We start from the raw sequence: 19,401 nt of genomic DNA on the forward strand, positions 1-19,401 counted from the left end.
CTGAGTAGAAAGGGGGAGGAAATGGAGTCAATAGCTCCCAAACGCAGCCTAGTGGTCTCAGGGTCAACGGCCCATCCTGATCCCTAACGCTCAGTGGGTCTACATGGCTGGCTCCCAACATCATGGCAGCTTAATAACACAGCAAGAAGAGTAGTGTTTGATACTTATATCCAGAGGATTTTGTCATATTATGACTTATACCAGCACACACAGGAATGTTAGCAAGTTGTATGTTCTTGAAAATTTCCAATTAGTCATTCGTCAGTATCTACAAGGGATTGGTTCCAGGACTCCCCTTAAATGCCAAAGTCTCTCATAAAATGGCATGGTATTTGCACATAACCTATGTACATCCATTCTTCTTATATTTTAAATTGCCTCTAGATTACTTATAAAATCTAATATAAATGCTATGTAAGTAGTTGATATAATATATTGTTCTTTTATTTGTATTTTTTATTGTTGTATTGGCTTTTAATTTTTTTTTTTCAATAACTTTCTGTCCAGTTTGTTGAATCTAAGCATGTAGAACCCACAGATACCAGGGGCCAACTATACTTAAGTTTCCCTTATTAGCAGCTAGGTTCTAGTAAGAGAAGTTCTAGAAATAAAGGTATTCTAAAGCAGTTAGTTGAAGGGGAAAATCATGGGCAAAAGCCTTTCTCAGCTAGCAGGGAGGACTTGCCATTCAAGACTCTTCTGACAATGGAGAAAGAGCAGATGGACAAATTCTCTAATCAAGCTGATTTCACTCCTGTTTGACCATCAGACCTCCTTGTAATATTAAGCCTCTGCAATCACTTGTTCATGCTTCTCAATAATTAGTCTGTGATTAAAAACTAAATGTTACAGACTAAAGCAAATTATTCACTAAACAGACTAGTCTTACCTCGAGTTACTAACTTTTTTGTGTCATCAATCTCACCAGCAGTCTGGTGAGACTGGGGATCTCTTCTCAGAATAATGCTTTTAAAGACATCAAATAAACAAGATTGCAAAGGACACCAGTTAACTTTTAAAAATTGTGATATACATAAAATTAAAATATCAAATAAGACCTAGCAATAGGTCTAATAACTACCATAATTTCAAAGTAGTGATGGGAAAAAAGGTACTTTCTATCTGGGAATAAGAGATCTATCTGCAACATCTATAACATAATATGAAAAGATCTGAAATTTCTGTTGACAAAATCACAGGTAATGCTAAACAATGTGGTTTGTTGCCTGAATTCGTAAATAAAGGAAATACTAAATTGCAATTACAAATTAGTACAAATAAAGATGTCCCCTTCCCCACATATAATTCATAAATACAGACTTTTTTATTCAAAGAGAATTTTAATGTGAAAAATTGTCTAACAGCAGACTTTGCCATCACAGTTAGAGTTCAACATGAGTCTTCCAGTCTTTTAAATACAACTCTAATATACTTAAGAGAAAATATTTTTGCCTCATAGGTGTCTCATGTCAGGCCTCCAGTTATAATTTGACATAAGGGGATTCCTGAACACAGAGTTTATAGAATGTGACCAATTTTATTATTCCCAAGGACCCTGCTTCATATTACCTTATCTTAAAGCCAGATATTCCTGATAACACATTATATATATATATATACATTTTTTTTTTTTTTACAAGTTTGTTAACTGTTTTAATCAACAGGACTAGTAGCAGAAGCATCCTTAATTGGATTCTAGAGAGGAAATGGGGAACAACCTTGAGCCAAAGAAGAGAAGCAAAATCAGGCCCTAAGGACTTTCTTTTGGACTTTTACGCAGATGGGAGCTTGTGGAACCAGATACTTATTTATAATACATAGTATTTTAGTAATTAGATCTAATAGTTACATTGTTTTCAGAAACTATTGTTCAGTATGGTCCTAGATCTCAATTTCCTATAGGAAGTGCTTTCAGTTAAAATTTCAAAGGATATATACTTTTCTCTGTATCTCCACTTCTGAGTATCATCATACTAAACCAGTTAGTATTCTCTTACTCAAAGCTTTAGATGTGAGTTTATTCCCTAACCTCCCATGCTCGCACGTGCGCTCTCTCTCTCTCTCTCACTCACACACACACACAAATTGCCCAGATAATTGATAGCCTATGGTTTCCAAGTATCTCTCTGGACTTTTATTTTTTTTATATCTTGCAGAATTAGTCCAAGATTTGAATACCCTGAACTTACTTGCAAAGAGCTACATATGTTCTTAAAATTACTATCTGGAAATTTTATGACTTTTCTTTGACCAGTTATGTCCAGTGTTGAAAGAAACTGTATTATTTAGAATCTGCCAATTACCTAGATACCCTGAACAATTTTTTTAACTAATGAGTTTCCTTAAAGTACATTTATGTAGTATGGAACTATTAAAAAATGGTTTAAATGTCATTAGGTTTGATAGAACCTTCAGTTAATAAGGTATTAAAATCAGAAGTTAAATTGGCTTTAAAATTACACACTCATAAAAACAGTATACTATAAGAGTCGTTTCATAAACGTCATTCTCTTCAAATGCTTTTGCAGCTTATGATGTATCATATTGGTTCCTTGCAGTCTTTTTCTTTTGATCTTCGTTTGTAATGGATGACTGGGTTTTCAGGGGTGTGAATCATAGTTGTATAATTCACAGTGGGAAAATATCCATCAATGAGATCAAATTCATATAAACGAAGCAAGGTGGACCAAATTGTCTTAATTTGAACATAGGCAAAATTTTCCCCAATACAACGGTGGCGCCCTATAAAAAAAGAAAAAAGTTTTTATAAAAATCAGTTTAAATTCTTTCTCACTTCTTTTTAATCTGGAGTGGTAACATTTATTTATCTACATTTTAGATGATCAGATATACAGATAGTATTATAAAAAGATGATTTTCTTTTCACATAAAAAAAGGAATGTAAATATTAATTTAAAATCCCAAGAGATTTTCAACTTCAGTTTTTAGGAAAACAAAACTTGGCTAATCATAATAAAGTGACTTTTCCAATTACTTTTTTTGGAACTTAATATATATCTGGGTTATATTGGAAGGTTTGAATTATAAAATGGTAGTCTAGTTTGGGAATAGAATATTCTTAGTTTCTGTCCCAAGAGAGCCCAGTTAAAAGTCAATATGAGAATCTTCTAATCAAAACTTCAATGCCATAACAAATGATTATGAAAGAAGGGATTTAATGAAAACATATTGAGATCAAAATTTAAAAGGTGACCAAATGAAGAAGCATAAGCTGATTCTAAAATGCCCAGGATCTAAGATACCCAAAGCAATCTTGAGAAAGAACCAAGCTGGAGGAATTAAACTGACTTCAAATCTGACTTCAAGACTAAAGGTACAGCAACCAAGACAGTGTGGTACTAGATAAATATCCACAAATATATTGATGGAACAGAGCAGAGAGCTCCCAACAGAATATTTTTATGGTTATTTGATTATTAACAAAGATGCTAAAGCAGACCAATGGGGAAAATGAGGTCTTTTCAACCTATGGTGGTAGAGTAACTAGGTGCTTCACAAGGAAGAAGTGGAATTAAATTCGTATCTCACACTAATAATGATTATTTTCTTTGACCAGTTATGTCCAGTGTTGAAAGAAACTGTATTATTTAGAACCTGCCAATTACCTAGACCCCCTGAACAATTTTTTTAACTAATGAGTTCCCTTAAAGCACATTTATGTAGTAAGTATCAAAACTATTAAAAAATGGTTCAAATGCCATTAGATTTAATAGAACCATTCAATTAATGATTAACATCAGTTAACATCTCAAAAATTAATTTGAGATGAATCATAAACTAAGTGCTAAAAGAACCAAATTTTAGCAGAGAAGAGCAGGGGAATATCTTCATGACTTGGGGCTAGACAAAGACTTTTAGACACTGAGTGATTAGCACAGTGCTTGCTTTGCCTGTAACTGCATGTGCTTAATTCTAGAAGCCAAATTTAAGAAGAGCATTTATAAATTGCTCCATATTCAAATACAGCAACTAAAGAGAAGGTTGGCTTACAAGAAGAATAGAAGATGATTTCTATTTTAGTTTTATTATTATTTGGGAGTTTCACTCTGTCACCCAGGCTGGAGTACAGTGGCACAATCACACATACCATAGCCTCAACCTGGGCACAGGCACTCTTGAGTAGCTGGAACTATAGGTGTGCTCACCATGCCTGGCTAATTTATTTTTTATATAAATGAGATCTTGCTTTGTTGTCTAAGCTGGTCTTGAACTCCTGGCCTCAAGCGATCCTCCCACCATGGCCTCCCAAAGTGCTGGGATTACTGGCATTTGTCACCATGCCTGGGCCTAAAGGATGATTATTAATAGCAACAAACTAGAAGTATCCTAATTGAATCAACATAGATAAATTCTGATGATTCACAAAATGTAATGTTATGAAAATGAGTGACCTTCAAGCCTGTAATCCCAGCATTTTGGGAGGCTGAAGCAAGAGGACCGCCTGAGCCCACAGGTTTGAGACCAGCCTGGGCAACATGGTGAGACCTTGTCTCTACAATAAATTTAAAAACTAGCTGGGCATGGTGGCACGCACCTATAGATCCAGGTATTTGGAAGGCTGAAGCAGAAGGATCATCTTGAGTGCAGCAGGTCGAGGCTGTGGTGGCCATGAGTGTGCCACTGCACCCCAGCCTGGGGCGACATAGTGAAATGCTGACTCAAAAAAAAAAAAAGAGTGACCTACAAACTACATGCACCAACATAAACAGCATAAAAGTAAAAGAATGGATCAATAAATTGGAGATATTTAAGAAAATATTTAACGTGATAATTGGATATCCTCTCCCCAAAATTCAAGCCCACCTAGAACCTCAGAATATTACTTCATTTGGAAACAGGATCTTTGTATATGTAATTAATTAAGATGAATCATGCTGAGTTAATATGGCAGGCCCTAGATCTAATAACTAGTGTCCTAGAAGGCCACATGAAGACACAGAGACACCATAAAGAAGAAGCCTGTTGAAGACAGAGGCAATGACTGTAGTGATGTAGGTACAGACTAAGGACTGCCAAGAGTCACCAGAAGCAGGAGGTAAGGAAGGATTCCTTTGCAGAAACTCGGAGGGAATGTGGGCCTGGAAGCACCTTGATTTCAGACTTCCATCCTCCAAAAGTCTAGATAGTAACTTTCTACCATTTTAAGCCACCTAGGCTGTGGTAATGGAAGTCCTTGGGAACTAATACAATGACTGAAAAAAAGACGGAAGATACATTATATCTGCACTCAAACATCTCACAGATATACAGTATAACTTCAGAGACATAGATAACCATAAATGGGATGTTATAAGGAAACATATTTCAGCCTTAATATATAGGTCTAACAATGACACTTGTCTAAAAATGGAACAAGCTGCATATAAAATAACTGAGCAACCCACAACCCATTTCCAGTGAAATACAAGTAGAAGCCAGACAATTCCCAGTTTAGGAATGATTCTTCTTTGGGGAAGAATTTGGGTTACAGAGCTAAATGCCACTCTAATTGTTTACAATCTGTGACTTTTACATATATACCACCATATTAAATTTACTTCTTAAATGAGGTTAAGATCTGAAGTTCCCAAAGGACTTTATACTTTCCTTAATATGTAGAAAAAGTGTGAACAATGGCAAAAAAGTCATCTATCACTTAAATGATCCGTTTGGAAAGACCAAAGTCATAGACTACAGTTTAATCTGTTACAGAGTACTAACAGATGAATTATGGGAGGAACAAGGTCTACCTAAATTATCTTAGGATCTTACTGGAAATGAAGTTTGCAAACCTATACACAACCTGCTCATATTTAAAGACCATTTTATCATAAGGATATTTACAGAGAGCCAAGATGTTGACAAATAATCCAGAAAAGCTTTAATTTTTTTTTTATTTTTAAGTTTTTTTAGAGACAGAGTCTCACTCTTGTCACCCAGGCTGGACTGCAGTGGCACAATCTTAGTCACTATAGCCTCAAACTCTCAAGCTCAAGACATCCTCCTGCCTCAGCCTCCTGAGTAGTTAGGATCACAGACGTGCATCACCACACATGACCAATTTTTAAAAATTGAACATTATATAATGATTCACAGAATAATACCATTTAGTACAAATATTTTTTTCGAATTTACAAAGATTCTACTTCTACGAAAGTTTGCAGGAATGTCCCTATGAGGAAAGGGAGGGATATCTATAAATAAAATACGCATGGATTATTATTTTGCAGGGACAAATACTAGCACAAACATTTCAAATCTGAAATGTGATCATCTTACCAGCTCCAAATGGCACATAGGCAAACTTCTCTCCTGATGCTGGGTTATCCTGTAAGTAGCGATCAGGATTAAAGTCTAGACGTTCTACCCATGAGTCTTTAAGTCTTTGATTGACAGTGGGAGAAACACACACCTGATGTCCGGGAGGAATGGTATATCCTGCCACAGTCTATAAATGAAAGCAATACATCTCATTAGAGAATTTTAAAATATGCTACCCAACAGATCGTTGTGCAATAAAGCATTAATATACATAAGATATACAGTTGCTCCTAAGATTACGATGGGGTTACATCCTGATAAACCAATTATAATGCTGAAAAACTGTAAGAAAGTCAAGAACCATGTGTACCTATATTTAAAAACTGGCTAGATGACAGGCCAACTAAAAAATATTTTAACTCAAGACAATTTCCAAGGGAGCCAATGTTAGATTGGAAGTATGCAGTACATAAATCATACTTAAAAAGTCTTGGAGTTAGGGCTGGAACTTCAGGGAGCCTTTCACAATCTGATTTATACTATTAGAATTTTCTACAACAAAACATGTTACTTTAATTTAAAACCAAGAAAACAAAATACTTTCATTTGAAAAACCCAACTGTTGAATAAAAATGCAGAGCGTGATTAGCATGTAGGGGGGCACGTGACAACACAAGTATACCTGGTCCTCTATCAGGAGAAGTTTAAGGGCCAGTCAGAAGCCCAACCTTCACCTTCACCTTATATAGTAAATCCTCCCTTGTACCCCACATCTCTATAACAAAATATCATTTAAATAAATAAATTAGCATGTATATACTATCTGCAATTATGTAAAAATATATATCTAGAATATGAAAAATTGAGTATTTAGAAGGGAAGATTATTCCACTTTTTAAATCAAAAAATTATCTTTCGTGATATTCTATTCCTCTTTTTGATAAGTAAAAACTGGAGGTGCAAAAGGGAGATCTAGCCAAGACACTCACCTGAGGAGTTTTGGCCATTCTCATCATGGTCATTATAGGAGGTCTAAGTCTTAATGTTTCTTTTATACAGCGATCAAGTAAATTTAGATCCTTGAGCTAAAAAGAGAAAGCATTTCCTGATTTTTATATATATTTAACATACTTCCACAGAACCAAAAAAATAGTTTATCTTCTTGGTTAGTAGATGCCAGCTTGCATTCTGGATAAAAGTACAGGGTGGCTGAGATTATCATGCTCTATCACTGTCCTCAGTCAACAAGGGGAAAAAGGAAGCGCAAGATAACAGGAAGAGAGGCAATCATCCCGAAGAATGGCACAGTAAAGACCTATAAAAAGTCACTTCCCCCAAAAATGAGAACATTAGCAAAAAACTCAGTGTTAACTTTCTCAAAACTCCAGAAAATTAACCAAAGGCTTACAACAATATAAGGAGTTAAGTCGAGAAAAAGAAACCTGAATTTTGATGAGATGAGCAAGCTTTGTGGTAGTGTACTTTTCTCCTCCTCCTCTCCCAAGACAAATGCTGAATAGACAGCACTGCAACTACAGTAGCTGTGAAAAGCAAGCCTAACTACTACTAGAGGAGCCAGTCAAAAACAACTGGCAGAAAGTGTTTAACATTGCAGGTATTTGAGGTGGCAATATCAACTGGAGCTAATATGCCTCATGAACATAGATACAAAAACCCTCAACAAAATACTGAATCAAGCAACATATAAAAAGGACTGTGCACTATGACAAAATAGGATCTGTCCCCGGAATATAATTAACATCTGAAAATCAATGTAGGACAACACATTAATAAAAGACCAAAAAAAAGATAACAGGAAGAATATAGGACCAGGGTTTGTTTCTAAGAGGAAATATCAAGTTGTGCAGTGAATGCTGGGTATAGTATTTATAAATTTCTAGTCCCCTTTATCTTCCACTACCCAAGTCTCTACTCTTGCAAAGGTCATTATGGACATGCAGAATTCTAAGTAATTCGGAGGCTCTGCACTTGATACACACAGCACATACATAATATCCTCTATCTATGGAAGGCAGACTTTGAAACAGAGGACCAAAATCCCCAAGGATCTCTAAGGCATCAACATGAAACATATCTGATAAAGTTTAACAACAAAAAGCATTAACATTTGGATATTTTAGGTAAGGTTATGGGGAATTTGCTAAAAATAGAGAAGATAATCTGTTTAAGCAAGTATGTAGAAAACCTCTAACTGTTCCTTCTAAAAATTAGCCACAGATACTCAAAGTTTAAGGTAGCAATGAAATGGAAAAATCCAACAAACCTGGTCATAAGTTAAAGGAGGCAGATCCTCTCCACAGACTGTTTTCTGTTCTAAGTAACATTTTTCTTGAAATGTTTTGTCTCTGGCCAAAAAGAAGCCCATCCAGGCACTAGTAGTTGAGGATGTATGCTGCCCTGCCAATAGTAGTCCAATAAGCATCCCTGCTACTTCTTCATCTGTCAAAGGACGCCCATCCCTAAGGAATGAACCATACACACATATTTAACATTTCAGTAGATACATTTCACACCTCAAGCTTTACATAAAGTATCATAATGAATACATTTTTGGGGTACAGTAGTCTCTTGCATTTGTCTACCACAATTCAGAGTTTTTATTTTTCGTTTTAGGGAAAAGACAGACCAGTAGAAAACATGACTTTGAATATGAAAGCTTCATTAGTTTATTAAACTTTCACCATGCCCAGTCATTGAGATTATAGGAAAACATGCAATCCCAGTAATTTATATCTCAACAATTTGAAAAGTCCAAAGGTCTAAGTTATCAACTTATTTTGCCAACATCATTTTTAAAACTGAAAATACTATTTAGCTATGTTTTAATGTGAAATTTCCCGTTCCAGTTTAATAGGTGATCTGAACAGCTCTTACTTATATGTAGACTCTAGTAAAGTTTGAAGAATGTCATCAATTTTTTCTTCTGACTGCCTGCGTTTCTGGATTGCTTTATAGAAAATATTCTTGATCTCTCGATGAGCTCTGTCTCTGCGTCTGTAACCCAAAGATAAAAATGATTTTTTAAAATAAAGCAATATAATGTAGATCAAATTCATTTTGAGAACCAAGACCTAGCATAAAGCAACCTTATTTAACAAACTTGAATGACTCTAAAACAATTTTTTTAAAAATCAGAACCAAGAAAAAAAAATAAGCCATGTTAAAAATTTCCACAGTCCCCAATGGCAAGAACTGTGTCTTAATATATATATTCCAGATTCCTAATACATTACCTATGTTCAAACTATAGGCCTAAAACAAGCAAGATTTAGATGCATTTTCTAGTTCAGCATAAAGTACAATACTTGAATTAACATGAGATTCTAATTTTAACACCAAATTAAGTCTTAAAGCAGGAGAGTCACTCTGGTTCTTCTACAGGATTTGACTCAACTTTCCATTTTCTAATACAGCATAATTTTTCAGGGGGCAAAATCTAGTAGATTCAGAAAACAAGCTTCAACTCCTAAAATTTTACCTTTAAATATTTAGGATGCTCCCCATGTAGCAGATTCTACATTAAGTGTTTTACATGAATTACCCACTTCTTGTGAGGCAAATAATATTAACCTCAATTTACAGCTAGATAGCACTGGAGCTAGGATTTAAAACCAATGATTCCTAAGCATCCACTTCAATCAAGCCTTCTAATAAAAACTCCTGCTCTGCTTATTTACAAGACCTTTATTGAGAATCAACTGACATTATATGTACCGACAGGAAGATGTTGAAGCTTAACAGTATGAATACAGGAAAACATAAGGTTGATTTGAGAACGTGAATTAAATTATCTGGTTAAATCAGGTGCTAAGAGTAAAACACGGTTGACTACATGCAGAAGATTAAAACAAGACCCCTTCCTATCACCATACACAAAAATCAACCCTACATGTATCAAAGAGCTAAATGTGAAACCACAAACCATAAGAACCTTAGAAAATGCAGGAGACACCCTTATGGAAAGTGGAACTGGCAACCAATTCCTGATCAAAATCCCAAGTGCATATGCCATAAGAGATAAGATAGACAAGCGGGACCTCATCAAACTGACAAGCTTATGCAAAGCCAAAGAAACCATCAAGAGAACAGAGAGCCTACAGACTGGGAAAAAATATTTGCCAACAGTATGTCTGACAAAGGCCTAACATCTAGGATCTACAAGGAACTCAAACGTACCGAAAAGAAAAAAACAGCCCCATTACAAAGTGGGCAAAATATGAATAGACAGTTCTCAAAAGAAGACAATGAGCAGCCAACAGATACATGAAAAAATGCTTAGACTCACTAGTCATCAAAGAAATGCAATTAAAACTACACTGAGATAACCATGTAACTCCAGTCAGGATGGCTATCATCAATAACAAAAAACAACAGATGCTGGAGAGGATGCAGTGAAAAGGGAACACTTCTACACTGCTGGTGGGAGTGGAAACTAGTACAGCCTCTGTGGAAAACAGTGTGGCGATTCCCGAAAGATCTAAAAATCGACCTTCCATACTATCCTGCAATCCCCCCACACTGGGAATATACCCAGAAGAACTCAAATCACTCTATAAAAAAGATACCTGCACACGTATGTTTATCGCAGCATTGTTCACAGTAGCAAGAACATGGAACCAACTGTGTTGTCCATCGAAAAAGGACTAGATTAAAAAAAATGTAGTAGATATCCACGACAGAATATTACGCAGCCATAAAGAAGAACAAAATCATGAACTTCACAGCAACCTGGATGTACGTAGTTTTTTGTTTCTGTGAAAAATCACTCAGTATTATATGACAATTGTTCAAGGTCCACTTATGAGTGAGAACATGTGATACTCAGTTCTTTCTGTGAAAGATCACTCAGTATTATAGAATCTCAGTATCACATGTTGTCACTCATAACCAGACCATAAACAATTACTATAAGACTATAAAAAAGGATTGGCAGTAGAAGGAAACTGCCGGAAGGGGGGTGGGGAAGTGGGATTGGCAGTAGTGGGAGTCTGCCTGGGAAAGTGAAGGGGTCACACCTTATCAACAAGGGTACCTACATAATGAACATTTGTATACCTAACTCTGAATTGTACCCCACATCTTTAAAATAAAAAAATTTAAATTAAAAAAAAAAGAGTAAAACAGAAAAACACTGGGTGAGACTGTGAAGGGCTTATCATACCAAGCTTAAAATTTTTGACTTTATCCTAGAGATAGGGCAGATGGAAAAAGGTTCGATACACATTAATGGAGACTCCACTATAGACCAAGGACTGCTCTGGGTGTCTAATACATACAACAATATTTTGAAACTATAACGCTCCTTTCATATATAAGGTATGATGAGTTCCAGAGAACTTTAGAGAACTTCTCTTGGCTCTCCCATCTACTCACCCCTCTTTTATTCTGTAACTCATTAGAGGGGGCAGAAATAGAAGGAAAATGGAGTAACAATTTAACTCCTCCTATCTCTTAACCGAATACAAATGAATCAACAAAGGTACAGAAAGCCTAATGATATGAAAGACAGTGAGTCCTAAGAGCAATATTTCTTGTATCAGAGATGGTTCCTACCCTTAAGAAAATCATAGTACAGCCGGCATAAAGAGACAGAAAATTAAGTAAAGGCACAAATATTCAAAAGAAAGAAAATTCACAATACACTACAAAACCATTAAAGACTTTCAAACAAGTGCTTAGAAAAGGAATGTGCCACTTTTAGGTAGTTCAGAGACCCTCCTAAGTATGCATATGTGAGATAAGTAGGCTTTAAAATAATAGACTAGAGAGACCATAGATCACCCTTTTAATAAACTAAAATGTACTTTAAATAAGCTCACTATATAAAGAAAATGTCTTAAATTCTTATAGAAGAATAGAGATTCATAATCTTTCCCAATTTGTATGTTTTAACTGTTCAATTTTTGTCTTTGTTAAGGCATAGTATACCAACACTATAGCAATTATACAAATTAAGCAACCAAGTGTAATACTTTCTTCATCCATACCTGAAACTAGGCAAAGGCAGCCAACCTGGTAATAGCCAGGCTGCATGGCTAAAACCTCCATCCAAATCTGCATACAACTGTGCCACCTTCTCATTAAGTTGACTTCTGATTTCTTTTCCATGTAAACAATGGCTGGCTGTTAAAATTATAAGCTCAGAAAGAGCTTCAAACAAATCTGTGGAGGAGAGAAGATCATTCTCATTACTATTTCCAAAAAGTAAAGGAAAATTGAGAAGAAAAACTTGCAAACAAGATCCTATTCATATAATCAAAAAAATCTATAGACAGCTATGTGGCTAGGTACAACACTGAAGAGAGGCAATAAACCAAATTATGGGATGCACCTTGCCCCTCTAGACAGCCAAAACAGATGCTACAAAGGCATCTCAAAACCTAAAATGAAGATAAAAGTAAATGTTGTTATCCAATTCCCAGATCATAGCATATCAAAATCAACAAAAAGCTTATTTATAGTGCATATGAGGACAATACATCCCAAGGAATGGCAGTCCAACAACTGATAATCAGATTATTTCCCAGCTCAAACGTAGGAAGATCAGGACTAAAAACTAAATTCTCAGCTAGATACAAAAGGAAACTGTAACTAGTCACCAACTTATATATCCCACCACTGGAGACAGATGTATCAGGCAAGTATACTTTGATGACACTTAAGTCATAAAAATTATCCAATTAATTCCCCATTGTTTAATGCCACATTCACCAAATAAACTTCCAGTTATCATCTGGCTTCCCAATTAGATTTGCCAATAAAATGAAGGTCAGCAAATATTCTGGTCTTCTTGGTGCTATAATGTGTCCCACATGTATCTATTAAACTGGTATTCTAATTTACATTTCATCTTATTGTATGGTTAGAAAATATATCACACCATCTTTAAGTGCAATAAAAATAAAGTTTCTGGACCTTTTATAGAAGCTAAAGGCCAGAGTAAGAATGTGGTGACCTGCTGCCCTGAATCCTACCACCCTTTGGACAGATGTTACTTCCTACTATAGGCAGAGCAATTGCCTCTGAAAGCAATACTTACTGCAGTCCAGTGTAAAGACTGGATTCTCAATTACAGCTCTATGGTAGTCATAACATGTTTCATCCATTAAATGCAAGGTAGTTTACATACATTATGGTTTGTTTTATATATGCTACATGCATACATACTCTAGATTTCTATTCACAGAAAAGAAGACATATTAGAGCAAATGTAAAACATTTTGCTTACTTTTTTCTCCACTTTCTCCCCAACTTTGAAAGTATTCTTGTGTTTCTTTTTCAATTATAGAAACATGCTGTCTGAAGTGGGTTATGTTAAGACCACTTTTTAACATTTTCTTCTGCTCCAAGAAAACCTTAAAAATATTAAGGGTGTACAGCATTAAAACACATTTTTGTTTTATCATAAGATCCATTTAAGCCATTACAACTATGTAATGCTAAAACAACAAATGGTTTTAACCCTTATGGGGATTTGTATTTTAAAAGTCTAATAAGCTGTCTTAAAAAAATGAATAGATGTATCTGAGCAAACGGATTTTCCAGGTCCTTTCTTACGATCTTGAGAACATTCATTCCCCCGTTCCCAGAAACAACATTCAATCTCAACTTTTAACTGCTATATTAGGGTACTGGATTATCCCCCGTCCCCAGAAACAACATTTAATCTCAACTTTTAACTGCTATATTAGGGTACTGGATTAAGTGTGTCATATAGACAGCCAACATTTATACCAAGCAGCTGGGCTAATTATCTATTTTCTATATCAACTTATAACACTTTAATATTTGAAAATGGGGGAAACACACACAAATATACCCCACACCTAAAGTAGCTGCATTAAAGAACTTCTCAAGTCAGCAATCTCTAGCTCAAAACAGTTCTCATGCTAGAATTTGAGGCAGAAATGGGTAGGTAGGAAATATTTTCATGAAATAATGGGATTTTCTTGCTACCCTTCTTAAATTAAATCCCAATATGCTAAGTAATCATTGATCCCATTTCTTTGAATAGGAAACCCTTTAAAATTGCTTAATCCATGCCAGCAACTACAAAAGAAAATACTCATTCCTTATTAGTTACCCATGGCTTTTCTTCTTTTAAATGTTTCATGAGTCTTCAGATTTTTGAACCAAAGAATAAACTTTCTGCATTTTAAATGTACAATATCACACTATTAGCTGTAACTATTAAAACACAGATTTGTCTTTCTTCATAATAACAGTGTCACCTACGGGATTAGGCACATCGTATGCGACTCCTCTCCCAAACACAGGTGTTGTAAGACGACTATAGACATCTTCTGCATTCAGGTCCTCATTTTTACTATTAAAAAGCAGTGCAGCAGCATCGCTCCCAAGAAGGTAAGTAAATGTCTTGCCAACCATGGTAAAACTAAATACAGGTCCATACTGAAGAGAGAGTGGCCACAACCATGTTATCAAAAATTATGCAGCACTAAGATACTTTTAATCACAGAATAATACACTGTTGAAAAAATAAAACATACATGAACCTTCTTTTTCATCCTGCCATAGTCCCCACTACTCCTGTCTTTGTCCAAATTTATAATTATGTCCACCCAGTTGCAAAAGAAGTATAAATACAACTTTTAATTCTGCTTTTTTCACTGTTCATATTGAAAATATTTTCTATAGTTTACATGGACATCACAATATTAATTTACCCAACTGCTCTTTCCCTATTGGGCATATTGGTCAAATTTTCTTATTATAGATAATTCTGCAATGAACTTCTCTAAGAATGCAGTGGTTTTCTTCCTTTGGTAAAAACAAACAACAGTAGTCAAAGAATCTGACCTTTTCTATAGTACTTGCTATGTGAACACACTGGAAATGTATTTAGTAATCATTTTTACAACTATCTCACCTACACTGAATAATTTCATTTTCTTTTTTGGTTACTCTGGTTAGGTGTTAAATGCTTTTCCTTGCATTCTTCTCATTATTATTGAAGACTAGGCTCTGAGGATATAATCTGAACAAAAATACTGCCCCTGATACATAAAACTTAGTCTATTGGAAAAGATACCAATTAATCAAAAAATCACATTAACAAATGTAAAATTGTCAATGTGACAAGTATTATACAAAAGAAAGTATTATACTCTGTGGTGCGAGAACCTATAAAGGAAGACCTAAGAGAGGAAGAGACACCTGAGCTGAGACCGAAGAATGAGTGGGAGTTCGCTTGGTAACCAAACATGCACAAAAGTCCCAAAGAGAGAAAAAGACAGGAAGGAGGAGATAAGAGCTGAGCCTGAGGCATCACCTAGACCACACAATACAGACCTCATAAGTCATACCAAGGAAGTTTCAAATGGGTGACATCTGAGAACTTTTCAGAGAAAAAGGGGAAAATTCAGTTGAGAAGGAAATAACAGCATAAGGTTCCTAAGAAAAAAGAGAGGGATGGAGAGTTCAGCAAAATATAAATGAAATCAAAGTGGTAAAATATAGTGAGCTACAGTATGAGATTCTGGAGGCAGACTGCTTGGGTTCAAATCCCTGCTCTTCCACCTATTAGCTGTGTGATCTTGGACCTAGAGTCAGAGAACTTAACCTCTCTGTGCTTTAGTTTCCCTCACCTATAAAATGATAATAAGAGTACCTCCTTCACAGAGCTCCTATCAAGATTAAAAGTAAATTATAAGTAAATTGTAGACACAGGGCAGAGAAGAGTGCCTTGGCTTACATAACCTTAATGACTTGCTTCCTATTATTATCATCATTAAAATCACAGGCTCAGAAATCAGACCACCCTGGTGTGACCACTATCTACTAGCGAGCTCAAGAAGAAATTATATGACCTCTCTGCTTCTCAGTTTTGTCATCTATAAAATGGATATATCTGAAGGGGTGGGTGTTTGTGGAGCTTCAGGGAGATAATCTTTGTAATGCACTAAATACTGGCACAAAGTGTTTTATAATTATTACTGTAATCAAGAAAAAAGGAATAAGATTATATAAATATAAGCAGGTTTCTAAGTTTGAAATTGAGAACATGAGGAAGTTCCCACCATTGGATGGTTTTTAATCACTCTGAGGAAGAAAAAAGTTACCTGCTTTGATGGAAAGGTAGAAAGATTCAGATATTTAGAAAAGAGAAGGTTTGAATTAGTCAATGTGGTAAGTGGAAAAGCCAGTCACAAGAATTTCACAGGATTGTTGAGCAGTATTCAAATTTTGTTTAAGGTAGGCAATCATAAAATTAAAAGATGTTAATCTAGTGTAAGAAGAAGGAAAATAAGTGGTTTCCTCCAACACTGAAGTTTTGCCAGTTGAGCACAACGAAAAGATCCAAAGGCAAGGAGATTTAAGGTACAGTATTGGCAAGAGTGTAACTAATGGACCACAGACCCAGTGAAAAAGAAGGAAAACGAAGAAAAAAGTCTGATAAATCAGGAGAAAGTAAATGGGGCAGTGGAAAAGAAGAACTAATGGAGTAAATGAATGTTTATTATAGAAAAAACCGCACAAGCAAACCAGAAGGTGTGGTCTAAAAATACGGTATATTGTGAAGGTGAAACAGTTGAGAGTGACAAGTCCAAACTGGGACTATGAAGTAAATGGCTGAACTGGTACGGGAAAGCTTATTAGAGAGAAGAGAAGCAAAGATTAGAGTGGCTATGGTGTCATGCTGGTCATCCAAGTGGACTGCAAAGTCACAGAACATGTATAAAGCAGGTTAGAGTATCCCAGAGATGCATGGTTAAGAAAAATGAGGATTAATTAATATCAGTTTTAGCTACAATCAGTGAATACAAAATTAAGAACAGTGGTTTTTAAACCACAGTTGCCAGAACTACAGGTTTCCTTAGTAATGCCTCAAAGACTCCCCATGCCAGCAGCTATAAGGGAAGGTATCTCCAAGACCCTTCCATCTCTTAAACTAGAGCAGCTTCAATTCTATGTTTCCTATACTGGGTATATGCATGATAAAATTATTTTAAAATGTTCTCCCACTTTAAAAAGTTTAAGAAGGACTTATTGAAAGTAGTTTCTTTTCCGCTAATTATTTGGAAAACTTACTTGTTCATACGCATTTTCTAGAAATTCAATTGGACTTTTCCCAAATGCTATGGCATGCCCAAGAAATGGAATTGGTGAGAAAATGTATGGTGGACTTTTCTGCAAGAAAAAAAGAAATTTTTTTTTTCATTTCTTATTTCATTTCAAGAGAGAAACCAACTTTAGTTTCATAACCAAAACAATTTTTTAAAAACTGTTAATACTAAAAAAAGTTACATCCCCCCCTCCCAAAATGAAGTAATTTAAAGAACAGCCAAGATGCAAATATCTTTGGAGAATAACTATTTCAAACAGGAACGCGAAAATATGATGCAAGATAAATGACCAAACACAAAGGCACTGCAACTTGAAATGATGGACACTACCCAGAATATGTCCAATATTATTAGTGTCCTCAGGCAACTTTTCTAACCATCAGTAGCAAAGGAAAAAAAAAAACCCAAAATGTCAAATCAAATCACAGTCGTCCCTTGGTATTTCTGGGTGATTGATTCCAGGGGATGGCTAACTCCCTTATAAAAATGGCACAGTACTTGCATATAATCTATACACATCCTCCTATATACTTTAAGTGACCTCTAAGTTATTTATAATACCTAATACAATTTAAAGGCTATATACATGGTCTTCAAATTTTTTATCTTTATATTTTTGCCAACTTCCTTGAGGAGCAAATGCTATATAAATAGCTGTCATATTGTATTATTTTGTATCGTTGTAATGCACTTAGCATATAGTATTTTTTTTTTTAATTGAAGTCATTTTCTTCATATTTTAGGTCCACAGTTGGATGAATTCTTGAATGCAAATAGAGAACCCTGGCTCTGGAGGACCCAAGGATAGTTTATTCACCACCTCTACTCCTCCTCACAATTTTAGTCCCTGAGTCTTGCCTAACGAAGGTATAGAAAGAGACCGTAGTAACATGAGGTACAGAAAGAAAGGAACTGTTTAAGAAACTACATTTAGCTGGGCTCGGTGGCTCAGCCTGTAATCCCGCGCCTTTGGGAGGCTGAGGTGAGTGGATTGCCTGAGCCCGCGGGTTCGAGACCCGCCTGGGCAGCGAGACCTCATCTTTACAATAAATCAAAAAATCAGCCGGGCGTGGTAGCGCATGCCTGTAATTCCGGCTACTTGGAAGACGGAGGCGGAAGGATCGCCGGAGCCCAGCGGGTCGAGGCTGCGGTGGCCGGGCGCGGCCACTGCCCTCCAGTCTGGGCGACAGAGTGAGACTCCAACTCAAAAAAAAAAAAAAAAAACAAAGAAAGAAAGAAACTACATTTATCAGTAAACATAACGCATCTCTCATCCTTCTCTCACCCCGAGTGAACTATATCAGCTCTGGAACTCTGTAGCTCTAACATTTAAAAAACAAAACAAAACAAAAAAAAAAAAAAAAAAACGAGGCCACAAAATGATACCCGCAGACTGAAACATTAAGTCTCCTGGAAACCAAAAGTGCAATGATGAAAAACCAGATCCTTGGTGCTCTCAAAACAGAAAGCACCACCACTACCACCTCACTGTACTCTTCAGCTAATAGTAAGAAAAATCTTTAAACGTATGTTCGTCTTCCCAAAGACAAACACTACTTCCTCAAAAATCCCACGTGTGGGAAAAAACAGTAACTCTGCCTTACGCCTGGTATGGTTTTCAACAAAAATGATTTGAAAGCTCCTTGGTCAGTAGCTTGGACGTTGTGGCACGGTCAGCAGAAAGGTCGTTTAAAACAGCTCCTTATGGCTGACCATTAAGGGGGCCCTCATCCAGTATACCTGGGAGGCTTAGAGCCCGTGGTCCATAAAGTCGCTAAATTAGAAAAATCCTGCATCAGAAGAAGGAAGGCTCTCACCACACTCCGGACGCGCCCACTCTAGCACACCGAACACACCTCCCCTAACAGCGACTCAAAGCGCCATTAGGGAAAACGCCACCGCCCGCGGGACCCGGGCCACCCAGGATGCCAACAGCATCGCCCCCGGACCGCCACCGAGGGCCCCTGCGCCACGGCGCTCGGGGCCAACCTCGGGGTCCCAAAACCGCCGCCGGGACCACCGGGGCCGCGGC

General features: G+C 36.2%; 1 protein-coding gene across 1 annotated transcript; it reads right to left on the reverse strand.

Annotated features, from left to right (window-relative positions):
• Window positions 1–1,302: 1,302 nt before the first annotated feature.
• Window positions 1,303–17,435, reverse strand: LOC103250040 (lanosterol 14-alpha demethylase). The gene is made up of 9 exons (XM_008048636.1): window positions 17,335–17,435; window positions 14,518–14,694; window positions 13,511–13,637; window positions 12,270–12,444; window positions 9,157–9,276; window positions 8,546–8,741; window positions 7,251–7,346; window positions 6,280–6,448; window positions 1,303–2,742 (listed from the first exon to the last, which is right to left on the reverse strand). Exons 2-9 carry the CDS (start codon window positions 14,668–14,670, stop codon window positions 2,540–2,542), a joined length of 1,239 nt encoding a protein of 412 aa, XP_008046827.1. The 5' UTR covers window positions 14,671–14,694; window positions 17,335–17,435; the 3' UTR covers window positions 1,303–2,539.
• Window positions 17,436–19,401: the final 1,966 nt, after the last annotated feature.

The sequence above is a fragment of the Carlito syrichta genome, unplaced genomic scaffold, assembly GCF_000164805.1.
Source record: "Carlito syrichta isolate Samal-C Ts95f unplaced genomic scaffold, Tarsius_syrichta-2.0.1 Scaffold47750, whole genome shotgun sequence".
NCBI lineage: Eukaryota > Metazoa > Chordata > Mammalia > Primates > Tarsiidae > Carlito > Carlito syrichta.

Excerpts from the sequence above, each read along its gene's own strand:
- LOC103250040 (XM_008048636.1), bottom strand. The coding sequence starts at position 14,670 with ATGGTTGGCAAGACATTTACTTACCTTCTTGGGAGCGATGCTGCTGCA. Across the intron at positions 9,277-12,269 it reads CTGCCTTTGCCTAGTTTCAG|ACGCAGAGACAGAGCTCATC; the intron begins GTATGGATGAAG and ends TTTGGGTTACAG. Across the intron at positions 8,742-9,156 it reads TTACTAGAGTCTACATATAA|GGATGGGCGTCCTTTGACAG; the intron begins GTAAGAGCTGTT and ends TTCATTCCTTAG.